General features: G+C 41.3%; 2 protein-coding genes across 25 annotated transcripts in view; both read right to left on the bottom strand.

Moving 5' to 3' along the window:
• LOC127008912 (spermine oxidase-like) overlaps positions 1-15,840 on the bottom strand; it is a 33,269-nt gene extending 17,429 nt beyond the window's left edge. Inside the window, exons 1-8 of one of the 24 annotated variants that reach the window (XM_050881408.1) lie at positions 15,822-15,840; positions 2,856-3,035; positions 2,131-2,247; positions 1,856-2,009; positions 1,457-1,655; positions 911-1,135; positions 613-738; positions 17-210 (exon numbers count right to left, since the gene is read on the bottom strand). In XM_050881408.1, coding sequence (XP_050737365.1) covers positions 17-210; positions 613-738; positions 911-1,135; positions 1,457-1,655; positions 1,856-2,009; positions 2,131-2,247; positions 2,856-3,024 — 1,184 coding nt within the window. In that variant the 5' untranslated portion in view covers positions 3,025-3,035; positions 15,822-15,840. The other 23 variants (XM_050881393.1, XM_050881414.1, XM_050881431.1 and 20 more) reach the window with 23 other exon arrangements.
• A 232-nt stretch (positions 15,841-16,072) lies between these two features.
• On the bottom strand, positions 16,073-19,461 carry LOC127009016 (uncharacterized). Its single transcript, XM_050881603.1, has 4 exons — positions 19,189-19,461; positions 18,615-18,674; positions 17,657-17,793; positions 16,073-17,149 (listed from the first exon to the last, which is right to left on the bottom strand). The coding sequence occupies exons 1-4, from the start codon at positions 19,210-19,212 to the stop codon at positions 16,834-16,836; spliced, it is 537 nt and encodes a 178-aa protein (XP_050737560.1). The 5' UTR covers positions 19,213-19,461; the 3' UTR covers positions 16,073-16,833.

Here is a 19,461-nt window from a genome sequence, read left to right as displayed (position 1 = left end):
ATGAATATAAACTTACCTTCTGCAAACAACTGCATCTGGAACCTGATATTTCGATGGGAGCATCTTCCTTAGATGAGCTACACAGCGCTGTGCAACCTCCTCCACAGGGGTGAGCTCCATCATCTTAGCCCCCTGGCTTGTTATCCATGCACACATTGTGGTAGGATGCTGATATGCAGAATAAAATCCAACCAGACCCTGTTCCCAATTCTGTATGGGTGAATAACATTGCAAAACAACATTCACAATATATACTGAAGCTACAAATATACTGGAAATTTTAAGGAGTTCAATCATGGCCTATATTTTCCACAGTAATGAGCCAATCTACTACCAGCTTTTATTTTGTACACCTGCACTAGTAGTACTATTCCAATAAATTATTACTGAGGCAATTTTTCAATCATTCATCTTAATGATGATCCTACTAAAGCCATTGGCTGTGGCTTTTAATTATTACATCTCCCTGTGCAGCTTTTCCATCTAAACTCAACTCTCACAAAGCAGCATGATACATGTATCAGTGCATGTGTCTTATATCTGCACATCCAGTAATGAACTTTTTAAATAAAGCAATGGTCAAGTTGAAAGGATTCCATAAGCATTCCTTACCTCCTCAGTTATGGGAATTGGCTTCTCCGGCTCATCGTGCAAGAAGCTGAATCCATCACAATCTTCACTCCACCATCGGTGAGGAAACTGTACATAGATCTTATTCACCACATAGATCCCCAGTCCCTGAAACATAAATGAAATGTAAATTGATCAAATGTTCATTCTTTGATTTTACAATGAGATGAATGTGCATTTCTTTCAGTTACGATAAAGCACACCTAGTGCTGAGAACTACCAGCACTACACCCACCTCATATGCAGTGCAAATACTATGGGAATGCTCAAGATATCTTACCTCTATAGCTTTTATTTTCTGATCAGGCAAGGGTGGGCTGAACATTTCACCTGCCCGAGCCTTCAGAACACCAATACAAGGGGTGAAGATGACATGGTCAGCCTGTATGAGAGCACCAGATGTCAGAGTGACCTTGCAGCCAGGTCTTCCTGACAGGACATCAGATCCCCTCTCTATGTGCTTTATAGGGGATCCCAGCACCAGGCAAGAGGGAGGGATTTTTTCCTGGAATTCAAGTGATATTATATTTACAATAAATTAGTAAGGTCATGATAAATCATGTGATTTGTTTTATCATGATAAATCATGTGATTTGTTCTATAAAAAGACAAACTATACACATTAACATCATCAAGATATAAAATCTAGCAAGAGTGTGTATTTTAATGGCTACATAATTAATTTTCATTTTCCCAGAAAAAAACAGCCACAATGAATATCATTTTATGTAAGTGAACAGAGCTCTATATCATTAGTTCCAAAACACAATATCCATGAAGGACATCACACTAGAGAAAATTTTGTATAAAGCCATGCTGTACAAACCATTAAGTGATCAACAAGGTTTCGGTACCCCCCCTGCTTCCAGTTGACAACTGGATTGCCAGGACATTCCTTGTACTGAAGCAGACCTTTTGCCGACACCTCAAACCAATTTTCAGAGCCATTGATACAGTCTTGGAAGCGACCTTCCCATTCCAAAAGTTCATCTCCTAAAGCTCCCCACTTGTTTAATGTTTTGAACCTGCAGGTGAATGTGTTGAGAAATGTGCCATTAACCACCAAGACTATGGTGAATATTGATAGATAACATTTAAGAATTCTGATGCAAAGCAGAACCTGCATGCTTTGAGGGATTTTAAAATGCAAAGTTTAGACTTGTACACATTTTTTAAGGAGCTATTCAAATAATCTTATGCTAGTAACAAAATTGCATGTACTCACTTCTCTACAAAATACTGTCCTACAGAGCCAGAATAATTCATGTAGTCCTTCTCTGATCCTTCTTGAAGTTTGGCAAATGTTTTTGAAAACTCACCAAGAACATCCTCAGGAACAACTTCTCTGTTGGCTCTCAAATATACTGTGTTTCCTCGCCCTGCAATTGAAACAAGATGTGACCTTCATTTTGCAGTGCCTAACCTCTAACCACAGTGGACAATAGTTGGGTGAAAAAAAAAAGCAATTTAAAAGCACATATCATGAAATAATTATGTTACCTGTTTGTATTTGTGAAGGTTCATCAGAGGTGAGGTTGTTTTCAGAGGCCCACTGATATATCACATTATTTTCTTCACCATGAATCCAGTGTGCTCCCAGTTCAATTTGACCATCACCTGCAACAAATACAACGCCAGAGTAAATATCAACATTATAAAATTTTTAATAAGTTATGACAACTGCTAAATATATCAACATTAAAAAAAAAAAAAAAATAGCATATGAAAGTTAACAGAATTATTAGTAACAGTTACATAAACAACTGAAATTTTACAGTTAACTAATATCCCCAACCAAGGCACAAATACCCGACAATTAGGACTCAGACTGTCAAAGCCAAGAGTGATTGCAAAAGTTTGTGAATATTTGTTAGTGACGTGGATACACTAATTGCAGAGGAGATGGAAGTGCCTTGAGTGTGCAAGAATGATGACTACATGGTGACTGTTTGTGCAGGGGTCACTCATTATGAATACCTTATATGGTCATATGATTCTCTGCAGGTCTGAAGACAAGGATCCAAGAAGGCCAAATGATGTGATTAATTATGCTGCTGTACATGAAATAATGAAAAATTATGTGACATGTAGGTTATGATGATAGCAATAAATATCATAAACAAAAATAAAACAAAATGTTTCAATAATTATGAATGGCTAAATTGGCATTAAAAGAGTTGCTGAGAAATGTAATAGTATCACATGAATTTCTACAGATTACCCACCATGCTTCACAGTGCACACTCTTCCTCCAACTCTCTCCTCTGCTTCTAGTAAGACAAAATCTTGCATGCCAGCCTCAGCAAGCCTCTGGGCAGCACCAAGTCCCGCCACACCTGCCCCAACCACACACACACGGACCTTTTGTGGGAGGCTGTTCATTGCTGATGCCATTTTTCTTTCACCTGAAAGCATTTCAATAAAGTTACAAAAAAAATTAGAATAGGAGTCACATTCCTTTCAGTTATCTCCTACAACATTCAGTGGAATTCAGACGTTTTCTAAATTTTGAGAAAGAAGACCAGTTGCATGCTACCACAAATTTCCCAAAGAAAACAGCCTAATGATAACAACATATGAATATATGTGCCTGCATCCATCCAACAAGTAAAGAGTATCAATAGATTACAAGAACGAAATTAAGGAAAACTACTCTCTCAGTAAACTCACGCATAAATATGGAGTGTTTGTCAAACTAAAAGCAGTCATTACACATTTATTTTATTTCTTAAGGTTACAGTCATAAGGTAATTTTAGTCCCATAAATTGTATAATTTTAGTCATCACTGACTTTTGTTGCCAATAAATCCCAGTCTCTACAGTTTGCCTTCCCTAGGTATTGTTTTATTGACCTGCTCCAAGGGGAGAATGAACAGCTGGGTGGACTGAACACTGACTACCCAGGCCAACAGATTTATAGCTGGGCATGCTAAACCCTATACCACAGAGGTGCTGAATGTGTCATCAATCAAGTAATTCAGCCTACAAAATCATTATTAACTTCACTTTGACCACCCTGTCTTGCCACATTTCATCACATTAGACACAGCATACTAAGGTTGTTATTCATTTGCACAAACACTCACAGGAACTAAAAAATAAATGACAAATAGAAGAAAAAACACCAATAATATGAATTGGCAATAAAGGAAGTATTTACTGAATGCGTGACTGTTAGGTTAAGTTTGGTACTTAACCCGAGAACGTCGGCAGACCCTTTTCTGGGCTTTCACGAGTCGTGGCTGTGGTACGGTGGACCCTAAAAAGGGCCCACCATAAAACCCCTAATTCAAGCTAATTGTAGGCGGTGGTGGCATAGAGCAACCTACCAATCATGCCCTGGGTCATAGTGGTGGGTGAGTGATCTTGAGATGGGCTTTTTTGTCATAGGTGGTGCTGTAAGGTCATGGCAGACTGAATTAGCTATCCACACAGTAATCACTTGTCAAATTCTCTAAAGTAGACAACAAACGACTCTACGCTAGATGCCACGCATCACAAGACTGTTTATTTGTAACAAACACCACCCAAAAAGAATGGAGTTTGAGTAAAAGTAAATATTTTTAACAGCTTTATGGTTATGAGAGGAGTACTCTGATGTACGTTCCATGCTCTTTTCTTAGTCTCAAAATGGAGTGTAATTTTGCCGTTTCTCGGCCAATTCTCGGCTATCCCATAGCCGAAGCCCACGGGTTAAGTCTGGATAGGATTATTAAGTTATTCTCAGAAGAAATCAAAATCTACATCCCCGAAACCTTAACCATATCATGTAAAGATCAATAACACTGCTGAAAAATAATAATGATAAATTGCTTAATGCTACTGAAAACAAGAATGCCATAAATGACATATAGAAGAAAAAACACCAGTAATATGAAGTGGCAATAAAGGAAGTATTTACTGAATCCATGACTGTTAGGTTAGGTTCGGTTAAGTTAGGTCTGGATAGAATTATCACTGTAAAATATGTAACAGAATGCGGAAATCTAACGGACGGAGGGAGACACAATGGACATGTTTCTGGTTCTGGGAAGAGCCTAGAAATGCATTGTGCCATGTACCACTGATAAAGTAGTGCACATATTACATCCTATAAATTGCTAGTTGACTGGATATTGGAGAGATATCTCAAATCCTTCTCATCTCACGGAGAGAAGCCACCATTAGCTCGTGACGTCATCAGGCTGCCGCGGAGAACAGCAGACGACAGTACCAGTGTTGTGTCCATTGTTTTTTATCAGCTATGGCCACTCTAGCTCCAAACTGCACCTAACAGGTATGTTATAGGTGCTTACAGAACACCTTAAGAGTGTTGGAAATGTGTTATATTATCAAAATGGGAGTGAAATCAACCGATTCACCTCTGCTCCGCAGAAAATAGTTGAGTTCACGATTAAAAGGTAGGGCGAGGGGGAAGTAAAGATAATAATCAAGGTTGAATTTATATTAGTATTATGGAAATTTACCAAGCCTAACCTAGAGAAAACAATGGCTCTGGAACATCAGAGGGAAAGAATCAACTCCTGAAGATGAATAAGAAGAAAACGAATGCAGACCAATATTTTATAATCAGAGGACGTGACAGTAGAGAGAATAGTTGAGGTCACAATGAAAAGTTAGTCCGAGGGGAAACTAAAGAGAATTACTGCAGGATTCACTAGCACAGACAGAAATATCTTACATGGAGTATTTTTGTCTGTATATACACTCTTGCACATTGGCATGAATCACCAACGACTGCGGGTTACGTCTCCAGGCATTGCTAGCCACTAGAAACATACACCACAACACGAAATCTCAGAGAAACACAAAGTTGGCGGCCTCCCGACTGCCTTGTGACGTCATGACCAATCAGCACCCGTTTCCAGATCACGTGATTTTTCCTCAACTTTAATCCATATTTCATACCACACTTACTATTTTACTTGAAGAAAAAATAGTACCATAGCTGAATTTAGGGCCTATTTTATCCATACAGACAGAATTTGAAATAAATATGTTGACCGGAAACATGTCCATTACTTACAATACTTATACCTACCTGGTACTTTTGTGATTTTGTGTACATTCCATTCTTAACCTAACCTCCTGGCATTACAAGTTATTCTCAGTAGAAATCAAGATCTACGTCTCTGAAACCTTAACCATATCATGTAAAGATCAGCAGTGTTAATAATGATAAATTGCATAATGATACTGAAAACAAGAATGCATTGCAAACTTTGGATTTTACCTCCAAGGGACACGAGGGAGCTGGTAATGGCTGTGACCTGAGACAGACTAAGCCAAGGAAGTGACTGGCTGGCTGGGTGATGTCTGAGGGAGGGTGTGGCCCATGAATGAGGGATTACAGCCACATTATAGCTAAGCAGATTACGTGTGAATGGACGCCACCAACAATAGGGAGGCGCAGTGACTGGCAATTTTACTTTTTCATGCTGCAGAAGGCCTATGCTTACTTTCCCCAGTGCCCAGGAAGCATGAAGGCCTATGCTTACTTTCCCAAGTGCCCAGGAAGCATAAAGGCCTATGCTTACTTTCCCCAGTGCCCAGGAAGCATGAAGGCCTATGCTTACTTTCCCAAGTGCCCAGGAAGCATAAAGGCCTATGCTTACTTTCCCCAGTGCCCAGGAAGCATGAAGGCCTATGCTTACTTTCCCCAGTGCCCAGGAAGCATGAAGGCCTATGCTTACTTTCCCCAGTGCCCAGGAAGCATAAAGGCCTATGCTTACTTTCCCCAGTGCCCAGGAAGCATAAAGGCCTATGCTTACTTTCCCCAGTGCCCAGGAAGCATGAAGGCCTATGCTTACTTTCCCCAGTGCCCAGGAAGCATGAAGGCCTATGCTTACTTTCCCCAGTGCCCAGGAAGCATAAAGGCCTATGCTTACTTTCCCACTGCCCAGGAAGTATGAAGGCCTATGCTTACTTTCCCCAGTGCCCAGGAAGCATGAAGGCCTATGCTTACTTTCCCCAGTGCCCTGTAATCATTAAGTACTATTCTTACTTTACCCAGTGCCCAGGAAGCATAAAGGCCTATGCTTACTTTCCCCAGTGCCCAGGAAGCATGAAGGCCTATGCTTACTTTCCCCAGTGCCCAGGAAGCATGAAGGCCTATGCTTACTTTCCCCAGTGCCCAGGAAGCATGAAGGCCTATGCTTACTTTCCCCAGTGCCCAGGAAGCATAAAGGCCTATGCTTACTTTCCCCAGTGCCCAGGAAGCATAAAGGCCTATGCTTACTTTCCCCAGTGCCCAGGAAGCATGAAGGCCTATGCTTACTTTCCCCAGTGCCCAGGAAGCATGAAGGCCTATGCATTTGCGACGCATTTCATGTTTACCACCACATTCCCAGTAGTCTCAATGGCCCCCTAGCTAATTTTGGTTGTGAGGGGTGAGTATGGGCAAACACTAGAATAATACCGCATGAAGGCCTATGCTTACTTTCCCTAGTGCCCAGGAAGCATGAAGGCCTATGCTTACTTTCCCCAGTGCCCTTACCTAGATTTCTTACCTAGATGGGGAGAACCCCATCTAGAATCAAGTGACGCCTCCAACCAAGACAGCAAGTAGAGAGTCCTTTAAATGATCTGATGGTTGGCTAATGTGGCATCACCAAGACCACACAAACCACTGCCATAACACTCTTGAGCAAGTGGCAAGACAATGCAGTCAGGTTGGCAATCCCGAGTGGAGACCACAGCACAGGACACAATTTTACAATTCAAAGTGATACTCAACAACCCAAAGTCAATCAAAATCATACAAAATTTGACCAAGAGAAGTGTCGAGATGCCGTTTAAAAGCATTAACAGAATTTACTACGACAACTGATTCAGGTAAATTATTCCAAATGCTAATGACCCGCACTGAGAAGAAACGAGCTCGAACATCAGTGTTGTAACGAGGAACAAAAAGCTTGAAGGAATGGCCTCTTGTGTCTCTGTTATGATTTCTAACAAAAAGGTGACCTAGACTAGGACAAAACCCTTTCATAATGTTGAACACCATAATAAGATCAGCCCTGATCAACCTTCCTTTAATGGAGTAAAGACTCAATCTAGCGAGACGTTCACTATATGGCAGATCATGAAAACCAGCAATTTTCTTAGTCCACCTCCTCTGAACATTTTCTAAAAGCCTAATGTCACCTGTATAACCAGTGAACCAAACCACAGATAGGATGAATATGAGAGATGAAAACTGCCTTCATGAAATCAGGAGATCTGCAAAGGGTAACCTTTAAAATACTGTAACCAATGCCTCCAGCCTTGCCAGTAATTTCTCTTACATGCAAGTGAAACTTTAGGGAGGAATCCACCCTGACCCCTAGATCTTTATAGTTATCTACATCTTGTAAGGTCTCCTATAAAATATGGTACGTACAGGAATAGGAGCATAAGGGAAATTCCTACAAAAGTTCATTCTGGCACATTTACCAAATGAGAAAGATAAACCCCAAGAACTGCTTGTGTTGTAAAGAGTGTTAATGTCTCTCTGCAAAACACTGTGAGAAATTAAATGGTTAGACTTAGAAATTGCAGTAGCTAGGTATAATTTTAGATCATCAGCAAATAACCAAATTAGTTCTGAAACAACATGATTCATGTAGATAAGAAAAAGCAAGGGACCAATTACCGACCCTTGGGGAACATCACTGCTTACATCTGTTTTATAACTCTCACTACCATGGAAAACTACTTGCAACTTTCTGCCATTCAAATAGTCTTTCAGCCATCATATTCGCCCTATCTTGGACTTTGCCTCTGTGGTTTGGTTCACTGGTTATACAGGTGACATTAGGCTCTTAGAAAATGTTCTGAGGAGGTGGACTAAGAAAACTGCTGGTTTTCATGATCTGCCATATAGTGAACGTCTCGCTAGATTGAGTCTTTACTCCATTAACCCGAGAACGTCGGCAGACCCTTTTTTGGGCTTTCACGAGTCGTGGCTGTGGTACGATGGACCCTAAAAAGGGCTCGCCATAAAATGCCAAATTCGAGCTAATTGTAGGCGGTGGTGGCATAGCGCAACCCACCATGAATGCCCTAGGTCAATGTGGTGGGTGAGTGATCTTGAGGTGGGCTTTTTTGTCATAGGTGATGCTGCAAGGTCATGGCATACTGAATTACCTATCCATACAGTAATCACTTGTCAAATTCACTATAGTACACAACAAGCGACTCTCGGCTAGATGCCACGCGTCACAAGACTGTTTATTTTGTAACAAACACCACCCAAAAAGAATGGAGTTTGAGTAAAAGTAAATATTTTTAACGGCTTTATGGTTATGAGAGGAGTTCTCTGATGTACATTCCATGCTCTTTTCTTAGTCTCAAAATGCAGAGTAATTTTGTCGTTTCTCGGGCACTTCTCGGCTTTCCCATAGCCGAAGCCCACGGGTTAAAGGAAGGTTGATCAGCATTGTGAGTAATAATCTATGATTAACAGCATCAAAAGCTTTCTTGAAATCAAAAAATATCATATCCGCTGACATACCACTATCATAGAAATGAGTCACATAGTCATAGGTATATAACAGTTGCTCAGAAACTGATCTGCCCGAACTAAAATCATACTGATGCGGGGAAAGTAAGTTATTATCTTCCAAATCAGCAGTAAGTTGAGACACGATTATTCTTTCAAACGATTTACAACACACTGATGTCAAATTAATTGGTCTATAGTTGAGGGGATCAGAATGGACTCCCCCTTTGAACAGTGCCATAACATTAGCATCTTTCCAGTCTGAAGGGACCTGCATTGATGAGAGATTTTATGAACAGTAGCAACAGAGGGTAACTAATAGAATGGGCACATCTTTTAAAAAGACTGAAGGAATACCATCAGGGCCAGAACAAGCAGAAGGTTTTGATTGAGCCAAAATATTCTCTATTTGAAAAATATCAAAACTATAGACATTGAATATAAATTTATCATCACACCGCACGGTGGAAAAAGCCCTAACGAAATGGTTTGCCATATCTGCAGCCTCAACACACCATCCGTCCTCACTATATAACGGCCCAACTGCCGAACGCTGAACCTTCTTGTGACGGAGGTAAGCGTGAAAACACTTCACATCATGGTAACCAGCAGAGACAAGGGATTTTTCATAATTAATGACTGACTGATGGACAATTTCTTTGAATTTCAGGGATAAATGGTTAAATACATACCACAACCTTAAGGCAATAGGAGATGATCTGCCAAACACAGAATGAGCATCTTTATAGTTAAGCCAAGCCTGCCGTTTACGACGTTTGATATCATTAGGTATGCTTGTGGTCCAAGGAGGCTTTGGTGAACAGGGACCTAGTTTCTTGGGAATAAAGCGGTGGAAAGTATTGAACAATAAACTCTTAAATCTCTAGTGAGACTAATCAATATCTAGTCCCATAAATTCAATGTCCTTGAAATGTTTGTTTATTAAACTGTACTTTCCTTTGAAAAAATCATATTCATCCTTTGAATTCACTGGGATAGATTGGAGGGGACAAAATAGATGGTCAAATATTACAGGAAAATGGTCACAGCCAGAAAAGGGGTCAATCAAATTAACATTTGATATTCTATCATTTTCTGTGGTACCCACTTGACTTGACCCACTGTATAAGACCCAGAGAGCTAAAAAAATCAAGAAATTGCTCACCAAATAAAGAACTACCAACAGGAACGTCTGAGGACCTTAATCAATGGAGGGCAGAATAAGTTCTGTACCCTCACATACAGACTCAAGGTAGGAAATGAGAGCTATATTGTCCACCAAAGAATTACTTGGAGGTCTGTAAACAACCAAAAGAAGCATGAAGGCCTATGCTTACTTTCCCCAGTGCCCAGAAGACCCGGGGTGTGCTTGTCTCGGCCTCCCACCGGTGCTGTCTGCCTGCCTGCCACTCAGCACTCAGCACAAGGCACTCCTATGGAATCACTCAGCACTCAGCACACCACGTTGAGTTGTCGCTCTTTAATAATCTCCCGGAGCGGCGTGCCCTTAGCTGATAACGACTTCATTACGAAACAGACATTACTTGGGCATGACCGTTACGTGCTTAAACTTGGTCTGCCTTCTTACCGAGTGCCAAAACTGCCTCAAGCAAACACAGTGACATTAATTCAGAGTTTCAGGCAAAGCGTGATAAGCCGGGCGCCGTTACAAAAGCTAAAAGAAGAGAGGCCGAGTAAACAACCAAGAAAATGATAATGCGATAACGTAGGTTTCTTATCACAGCGAGGAAAGTTACGAAAAGGAAAGAGTGTGTGAATAAGAAGAAGAGAAGACCGAGAGGAGGAGGACCTAAGAAGAGATACAAAGCGGAAAAGGTCAAAAGAAGAAGAAGAAGAAGAAAAGACGTGGAGCATAGAGGAAGAGAAGGATGCTGAGGAGCAGGGAGAGAAGAAAAGAGGTAAAATGGAGAGTAAGGGAGAAAGGATGCTGAAGAGAAGGAAAGAGAGAAAAGGATAGAGAAATATGGAAGAACACTGAGCCTATATACACTTTCCACGACTCAAAGAGGATTAAATTAAGAAGGAAAGCACGAAAAGTATACCTGTGGAATTTTAGGAGTAGCAAATGGGCAACGAATTGTGGACGAATGACATATATAGAACCAGTATACGTATATGCTAATCAAGCAGGTGCATCAAAATGAGGCTATAAGCAAAATAGGTATATATGTCTGAATGGAGACAAACAAATTTAAGAAATTGGTTTGAATGGAATATGTAAGAAAGTGGAAGAATGTGAGACTGAACAAATGAAAGAATGAGATGGAGAGAAAAAGGACACTATAATTATAGCTTTGGACTGGTAAAAGGAGAAAGAGGCCCCATGGGGCCTCTTTCTCCTTTTCACCAATTAAATTATGAGAAATGGTATGGGGGAACCCTGGGAGGTGATTTCTAATAATAGTTTATAGTGATACATCACAGAGTTATATATATATATATATATATATATATATATATATATATATATATATATATATATATATATATATATATATATATATATATATATATATATATATATATATATATATATATATATATATATATATATATATATATATATATATATATATATATATATATATATGGTGGTACGTGATGGTGGTGGTGGTAGTGGTACGTGATAGATGGTGGTGGTGGTGGTGGTGGTACGTGATAGATGGTGGTGGTGGTGGTGGTACGCGATAGATGATGGCCGGTGGTGGTGATCAAGGATAGTATAAGACTCTTATACTATCCTTGGTGGTGATGGTGGTGGTACGTGATAGATGGTGGTGGTGGTGGTACGTGATAGGTGATGGTGGTGGTGTTGGTGGTACGTGATGATGGTGGTGGTGGTGGTGATGGTGGTGGTTGTACGTGATCGATAGTGGTGGTGGTGGTGGTGGTCTGAAGACAGGGGAATCATGTAGAAATGATCTTCAATAATTTAGTTAGAGTAATTGCAGAGGGTCGAAGACAACATATCCCGGGCCTTACCAAGCACGTAGGAAGAAAAATAACGACCCCAAATGGATGACCCGCAGACTCAAGCATGAGATAGGCTTAAAGAGAGGAATTTATAGGAAAATAAAGAACGGAGAAACACACCTCAGGGGTAGGTATGTTGAGCTAGCCAGTTCGGTGAAGAGGAACACCCGCCTAGCAAAAAGAAATTATGAGATTATGGTAGCCAACGAGGCCAAGAGCGATCCCAAGGGCTTCTTCAATTTGTACAGAACGAAAACAAGGGACAAAATTGGACCGTTGAAAACTAACACAGGTGAGCTCGTTGAGAAAGGGGAAGATATGAGCCAAATGTTGAATGACTATTTCCTCTCAGTTTTCACGCAGGAAAATCTAACAACCATTCCGGAGAGAGTTCAGGTATATGAGGGCGAAGGGAACGACAAGTTGAGGGATGTGATCATCACTAGGCAGGTAGTCCAGGATGAGATTAGTAGGGTGAAGAAAAACAAATCGCCGGGCCCAGACGGAGTATTCCCAAGGGTGCTGAAAAAGTGCAAGGAGGTCCTCAGTGGCCCACTTACCGATATCTTTTAAGACGTCGGTAAATTCTGGGTATGTGCCCAATCAATGGAAAGTAGCTAATGTGACGCCGATTTTCAAAAAGGGAGACAACTCAGCCACCTCAAATTATCGCCCAATTAGCTTAACATCAGTTGTAGGAAAGATGTTGGAGTCAATTATAGCCGGGAGCATTCGGGACCATCTAGAAAAGCATAGTTTAATTCATGATTCACAGCATGGATTCATAAAGGGTAAGTCTTGCCTTAGTAGCCTGTTGTCCTTCTACACTAAAGTAATCGAGGCGGTTGACCAAGATGAAAACTATGACATATATATATATATATATATATATATATATATATATATATATATATATATATATATATATATATATATATATATATATATTGTATCTGGATTTCAGTAAAGCGTTCGACAAAGTTCCCCATCACCGGCTATTACTAAAATTACAGGCTCACGGCATAGATGGGAAAGTTTTGAACTGGATCAGGGCGTGGCTTAGTGGTAGGAAGCAGAGAGTGCAAATCAATGGTAAAAAATCTGAATGAGGCAGTGTTACGAGTGGCGTCCCACAAGGGTCGGTGCTGGGTCCTCTGCTTTTTATTATTTACATCAATGACTTGGACACAGGAATTAGTAGTGATGTCAGCAAGTTCACAGATGATACCAAGATCGGTAGAGTAATCCAATCAGACAGGGACGCTACCGTTCTCCAGGATGAGCTTGACAGACTATATGACTGGGCGGGGAAGTGGCAGATGGAATTCAATGTCGGGAAGTGTAGCATTCTGACTGTAGGTAGGAATAACCCCTCACACAATTACTCCTTAAATGGCACTCCTATAAGTAGGTCTAGGCGTGAGAGAGACTTAGGAGTCCTAGTGAGCGCTGACCTCCGTCCTAGGGCTCAATGCATTCAGGCTAAAAATCGGGCAAACAGAGTACTTGGTTTCATCTCAAGGAGCGTAAGCAATAGGAGCGCTGAAGTCATCCTCAACCTTTACTTAGCACTAGTTAGACCTCATCTCGATTATGCAGTTCAGTTCTGGTCCCCCTACTATAGAATGGATATCAAGATGTTAGAATCTGTACAGAGGAGGATGACAAATATGATTCAGGGGGTGAGAAACTTGCCTTATGAAGACAGGCTGAAGCAGTTAAATCTACACTCATTAGAAAGGCGAAGGTTGCGAAGAGACTGATCGAAGTCTTTAAATGGATGAAGGGATTTAATAAAGGGGATGTCAATAAGATTTTGATAGTAAAAGAGCCAGGTAGGACGCGTAGCAATGGTTTTAAGTTAGACAAATTCAGATTTAACAGACATAGGCAAGAATTGGTTCACCAATAGAGTGGTGGACGAATGGAACAGGCTTGGGGGGCCATGTTGTGGGTGCCAATACCGTAGATACATTCAAGAAGAGGTTAGATAAGGCCATGGATGGTGAGGTAAGGTGGGGTTGAGTGTACAGGAGCTGCCTTGTATAGGCCAACCGGTCTCTTGCAGACTCCTTACGTTCGTATGTTCTTATGTTAAAACCTGAGTTATGTCATATATGTCACGTCAGTCTCTCTCTCTCTCTCTCTCTCTCTCTCTCTCTCTCTCTCTCTCTCTCTCTCTCTCTCTCTCTCTCTCTCTCTCTCTCTCTCTCTCTCTCAACCAACTCCACCACCATCACCAGTACCACCACCATCACCACCACTATAGCACCACCACCACCTCGGGTGGCCAGACGTCCGGCTTTACGCCGGACAGTCCTCCTTTTGAGCACCTTGTCCTCCATCCGGCGCGACCTCACGCCGGACATGCATTTGTCCTCCTTTCTTGGGGTGAGACAAAAAAGATATCTTGGAGTGAGACAAAAAAGATAAATAAATTAATCAATAGATAAATAAATAAATAAGAATAAAATACAAAAAAATGATAAAATGAGTAAGTTAATAGATAAATAAATAAACAAATAAATTACCGTAGACATACAATAATGACTTACAATTAGAATATCTGGGAGTACCGAGGCCAAGGTCGGCAGCCACAGTCGGACACTCGGACAGTAGACAAGAACTGTAGAGGTCTAACCAACGTTGTGACTGCGTGAGTTACATCTCTCACAGCCAGTGATGCCATTTTAGCGAATTTTTCGCTAGATCTGGCGGAATTGCATGTTATCTAGTGGGAAAAATCTTAATATTGACAAGAGTAACTGGCGGATTTTCAAGTCCAATCTAGCGGCAAATTTTTAAAGCTTCTCCTATCATCTGGCGGATTTTTTAGGCCATCCTAGCGGATGTTTAAATTTTGAGTTGGCAACACTGCTCACAGCGACGGCGCGGCCTGTAGTCGTGAGTTGGGCACGGTGCAGTGTGATTGGGCAATTAATTTACGATTTGAGGAGTCAAACTGCCGAAAAGAAAGACGTCGTTTAACTCTGACTGGACCAAAGAGGGTGGATTCATTGCTTAAAGCAGAAAGGATGAGTTTCATGCTTTTTGTACACTGTACGTGTCGCTGTACGTGCTGTGGAGATAGGAAGTAAGGGGAAAACTGCAGTAGCTTATTCACAAGATATTTTTGGACAACAAGAAACTATTGGATATGGCTGGTAGAGGACAAAAATACAACATATAAACCTCCTGGCATCAAGGGGAGGACACAACTAGGTTTTATATGTGCAGTAAGATTTATTTGTTTTTTGTCAGTTTCATTAGAAGTGAAAGTTTTTATTTACATTCACTTATATATATATATATATATATATATATATATATATATATATATATATATATATATATATATATATATATATATATATATATATATATATATATATATATATATATATATATATATATATATATATATATATATATATATATATATATATATATATATATATATATATATATATATATATATATATATATATATATATACACACACATATATATATATACACACATATATATATATATATATATATATATATATATATATATATATATATATATATATATATATATATATATATAGTATATCGATACGCAATGTCATCCTTTTTGGAAATTTGGAAATGGCCACCCTACCACCATCACTATAGCACCACCACCACCACCATCATCACCACCACTACCACCATCACCACCTACCACTTACCTCCACTTTGAAGTTGCCGGCTGGAGCACAGAGTTGGCTGGACTGGGCTCCCAAAGATGACGGCCGAGGTACCTCCGGTTGCTGCACCCGAGTGTCTGGCTCGCGCGCTCTAGGCACATAACTCTGATGCACACTTGCATATATCGTACTGCAGCTGCATCAATCGGTAAAACATCTGCAGGCAATCACGTAAGTGTAGCTTCTAAAAGAGATTACTATCGTGTAGTGATTGAAGGATAAATAAAACATAATTTGTTTTAGGTTATGCAGAAAATCATATTTAATTGCAAAACGAAGACACCGCAGTATGAAGAATCCCATTCCATGTTACCTGTACCTATTATCTCTAGCTACTTCCTTTTTTTTTTTTTTTTGGTATTCCGTTGGGGATATACCCCAAGGGAGGAAGGCGGTGCATGCCGCGCAACCGCCCAGACGGCTGGCAGAGAGATACCCAATTCTTTCAAGGAGGCCCAACAACGGGTGTAGGAAAGAGCCCACCTTTCCACCCCCATGGCACCGGACAGGTCTCGAACCTACGCTCTAGCACCCCGCCGAAGCACAAGGTGGAGACTACCACGGGACCTAGCTACCTTGTATTTACCTTTATTTGCATGGTGGGGGCACGCGGCGGGATGATAATCTTACTTTATAATTTTTGTTTAGTAGATAATATGAACGAGTTACATTATCATTAAAAAATTCCTCGTGCAGAACACATACTCTATCAGTAAATCAGACAAATGCATGGACAGGGTTCCACCGAAACCTAACACTAAAATCGATAAATGCAGACACGTTTAAATTTAATTTCTGGATAATTATAGCGGACAATGACATCTGCTAAATACAACATAGATTAAAGGATTACTTAGGATATCAAAAGTCAAACCTCCCTGTCGTTGATACGTCGTGTCATTAGCATAGCACGTACGCAGTTACCTTCAACGGCAGCTCGGTATACTATAAAAATAGACCACACCACCAAGAACAGCAAGAACCTACTATAAGCTTAAACATAACTCCTTTCGATATCCGTGGGTGCTTCAAACTCGTCATCAAATATGCCAGTTTCTGCGTGTGGCGTGCGGCTGTCAACGCTGCAGCACTTGTTGACCCTGGCTATGCACCGGTCCTTGCACCACGTGTCACCCCCGGAGCAGCGGGAGTAGCACCGCTGGAAGGGCCCGTGGCAGGATATGGGGCAGCGGCAGCACATCAGCTCGGTGGAGGAGCACACCATGAGGCACACCAGGGACGCCAGCCACCGTCTCCTGCACTCGTTCATGCAGATTGGACGAAGGAGCGTATCGCAATCCGGGGGGCAGCTGTTGGGGCAGGACAGCCAGGCAATCAAGGTGAGTGAAGTGTTGCGAAGGGAAGGTGTGACATGAAAGTTTTGTCACAATTTAATGGTTATTCTTCTTACTTCAAATTAATGAAATCAACGTGTAAATATGTTTATTATTATTTAGGATCAATAATAGAAAACTGCAATCATCTAATTATGTCTGTCTGTCTGTCTGTCTGTCTGCCTCTCTCTCTCTCTCTCTCTCTCTCTCTCTCTCTCTCTCTCTCTCTCTCTCTCTCTCTCTCTCTCTCTCTCTCTCTCTCTCTCTCTCTCTCTCTCTCTCTCTCTCTCTCTCTCTCTCTCTCTCTCTCTCTCTCTCTCACACACACACACACACACACACACACACAGGGTACTTGCTGGCGATGCCGAGTCCAACTTGTGGTCAGACCGTGGTGGAATTATACCCCCCTTTTCCTAACACACACACACACACACACACACACACACACACACACACACACACACACACACACACACACACCTATGGTCGCTGCGGGAGATGGAGGACCGGATAGCTTCGTGGATGGAGTGGAATTCGAGATGAAGGTTGCCAGAAGATGAGTTGGTCCCACTCACTTCCTCCTCTTCCTTTACCTGTGGTTGATCTGGAGCGGCCGGCTGTGAGGTAACAAGAAGAGTATTCGGTACGTGGACGCTGGACAGTTGCGGGGATGAACTGAAGCCCGTATTCTTAAAGTATCGGTTCCTCAGTTTGCCTGATTGAAAAGCCTGTCGTAGAAGCTGCTGGGCTGGATTATTTTGTGATCATAGTGATAATTTTACACGACCTCTGCACCCTGAACATGTTAAATCACCCATGAAAACCCGTTTAGCCTTTTCTTTTGCCTTAGAAAATAATGGTAATGGGAGCCCGATACTTTTAATTAAGAATATGGACCTGAAAGCCCTGTTACCTTCGTGGCCTAGCGGGGAGACGGAGAGCTATAATGACAAACGGACAAACTAATGATTATATAATTATCCATGCTGCCTGCATAGTTTAATTAAAGGGCTTTGTATGCTCCGCTAGTCTCCTCTCATCCCTTTAAGAATCCTGAGAGTCCTGTTATTCCCGTGCCCTAGTGGAGAAACGGAGAGCTAGTGACTAAAGGACAAACTGAGGATTATACACGCCGCCTACACAGATTGAAGAGCTTTGTGTGCTCTCCTTGTCTTCCTTGCATCACCGAAGCATCACAAGTAGACATTTTGAAAGCCCTATTACCCGGGTGCTCTATCGGGGAGGCTGAGAAATACTGATTTTTTTTTTTTTTTACAACAAAGGAGACGGCTCAAGGGCAACAAAAAGAGTGAAGAAAAAAAAGCCCGCTACTCACCGCTCCCATAATAGACAAAGGTAAAGACATTATACAGTAGTTTTTCTTTTATATTCAACATTTCAAGTAGCTGGAAGTAAACTATATACACCTCATCCTCACCTGCACAGCTGACGACTCCACCATCGTCATCGCCGCTGCGGCCATCACCACCACCACCACCTGGGGCGTGAGAAACTCGTTAGTGGCACACAGGTTTTTTTTTTTTTTGTGTGTGTGTGTATTTGGTAAAACATCTGGATGTCGTCCTCTCCTTATGCCCCCCGCTCTGATTATTTATATTTATCTTATCTTCTCTCTCTCTCTCTCTCTCTCTCTCTCTCTCTCTCTCTCTCTCTCTCTCTCTCTCTCTCTCTCTCTCTCTCTCTCTCTCTCTCTCTCTCTCTCTCTCTCTCTCTCTCTCTCTCTCTCTCTCTCTCTCTCTCTCTCTCTCTCTCTCTCTCTCTCTCTCTCTCTCTCTCTCTCTCTCTCTCTCTCTCTCTCTCTCTCTCTCTCTCTCTCTTCTCTCTCTCTCTCTTCTCTCTCTCTCTCTCTCTCTCTCTCTCTCTCTCTCTCTCTCTCTCTCTCTCTCTCTAACATTTTATAGCAATCTGCACTTCAGCAGATAGCACAGAAATCGCCCCCCCTACCCCCACCAAACAACATATCGAGGAATGAGAATGAAACGGTCACTTACCAGCAGCTTTCCCAGAGAGTCCATGGCTGAACAGCGTTTCCGTGGAGGTGTGACCGTAACCAAGGCCTTGGCCCATAGCCTTACCCTTTTATAAAGCCTTGGCCGTGACAATAGGCATTCCAGGCACGCTTCCCCCTGCGGTTGCCACCAGATTTTTGTTTAACACGCCCAATATTACACCATAATGTTCCTTTTAGTAATTACAATATGTTTTGGATGAAGGGTGGCACTAAATACTTTTTATACAATGTTCTCCACGTTGTTTGTTCCTTA

This window comes from Eriocheir sinensis, chromosome 4, assembly GCF_024679095.1.
Source record: "Eriocheir sinensis breed Jianghai 21 chromosome 4, ASM2467909v1, whole genome shotgun sequence".
Taxonomy (NCBI): Eukaryota; Metazoa; Arthropoda; class Malacostraca; order Decapoda; family Varunidae; genus Eriocheir; species Eriocheir sinensis.
This window is presented reverse-complemented; position numbering and strand designations above follow the sequence as displayed.

What these genes read in the sequence shown, in the direction of transcription:
- LOC127009016 (XM_050881603.1), bottom strand. Translation starts at nt 19,212, where the DNA reads ATGGACTCTCTGGGAAAGCTGCTG. An exon ending in TGGAGTCGTCAGCTGTGCAG is followed by an intron (nt 17,794 to 18,614) that starts GTGAGGATGAGG and finishes GTTACCTCACAG; the next exon opens with CCGGCCGCTCCAGATCAACC. An exon ending in ATCTCCCGCAGCGACCATAG is followed by an intron (nt 17,150 to 17,656) that starts GTGTGTGTGTGT and finishes CTGCCCCAACAG; the next exon opens with CTGCCCCCCGGATTGCGATA.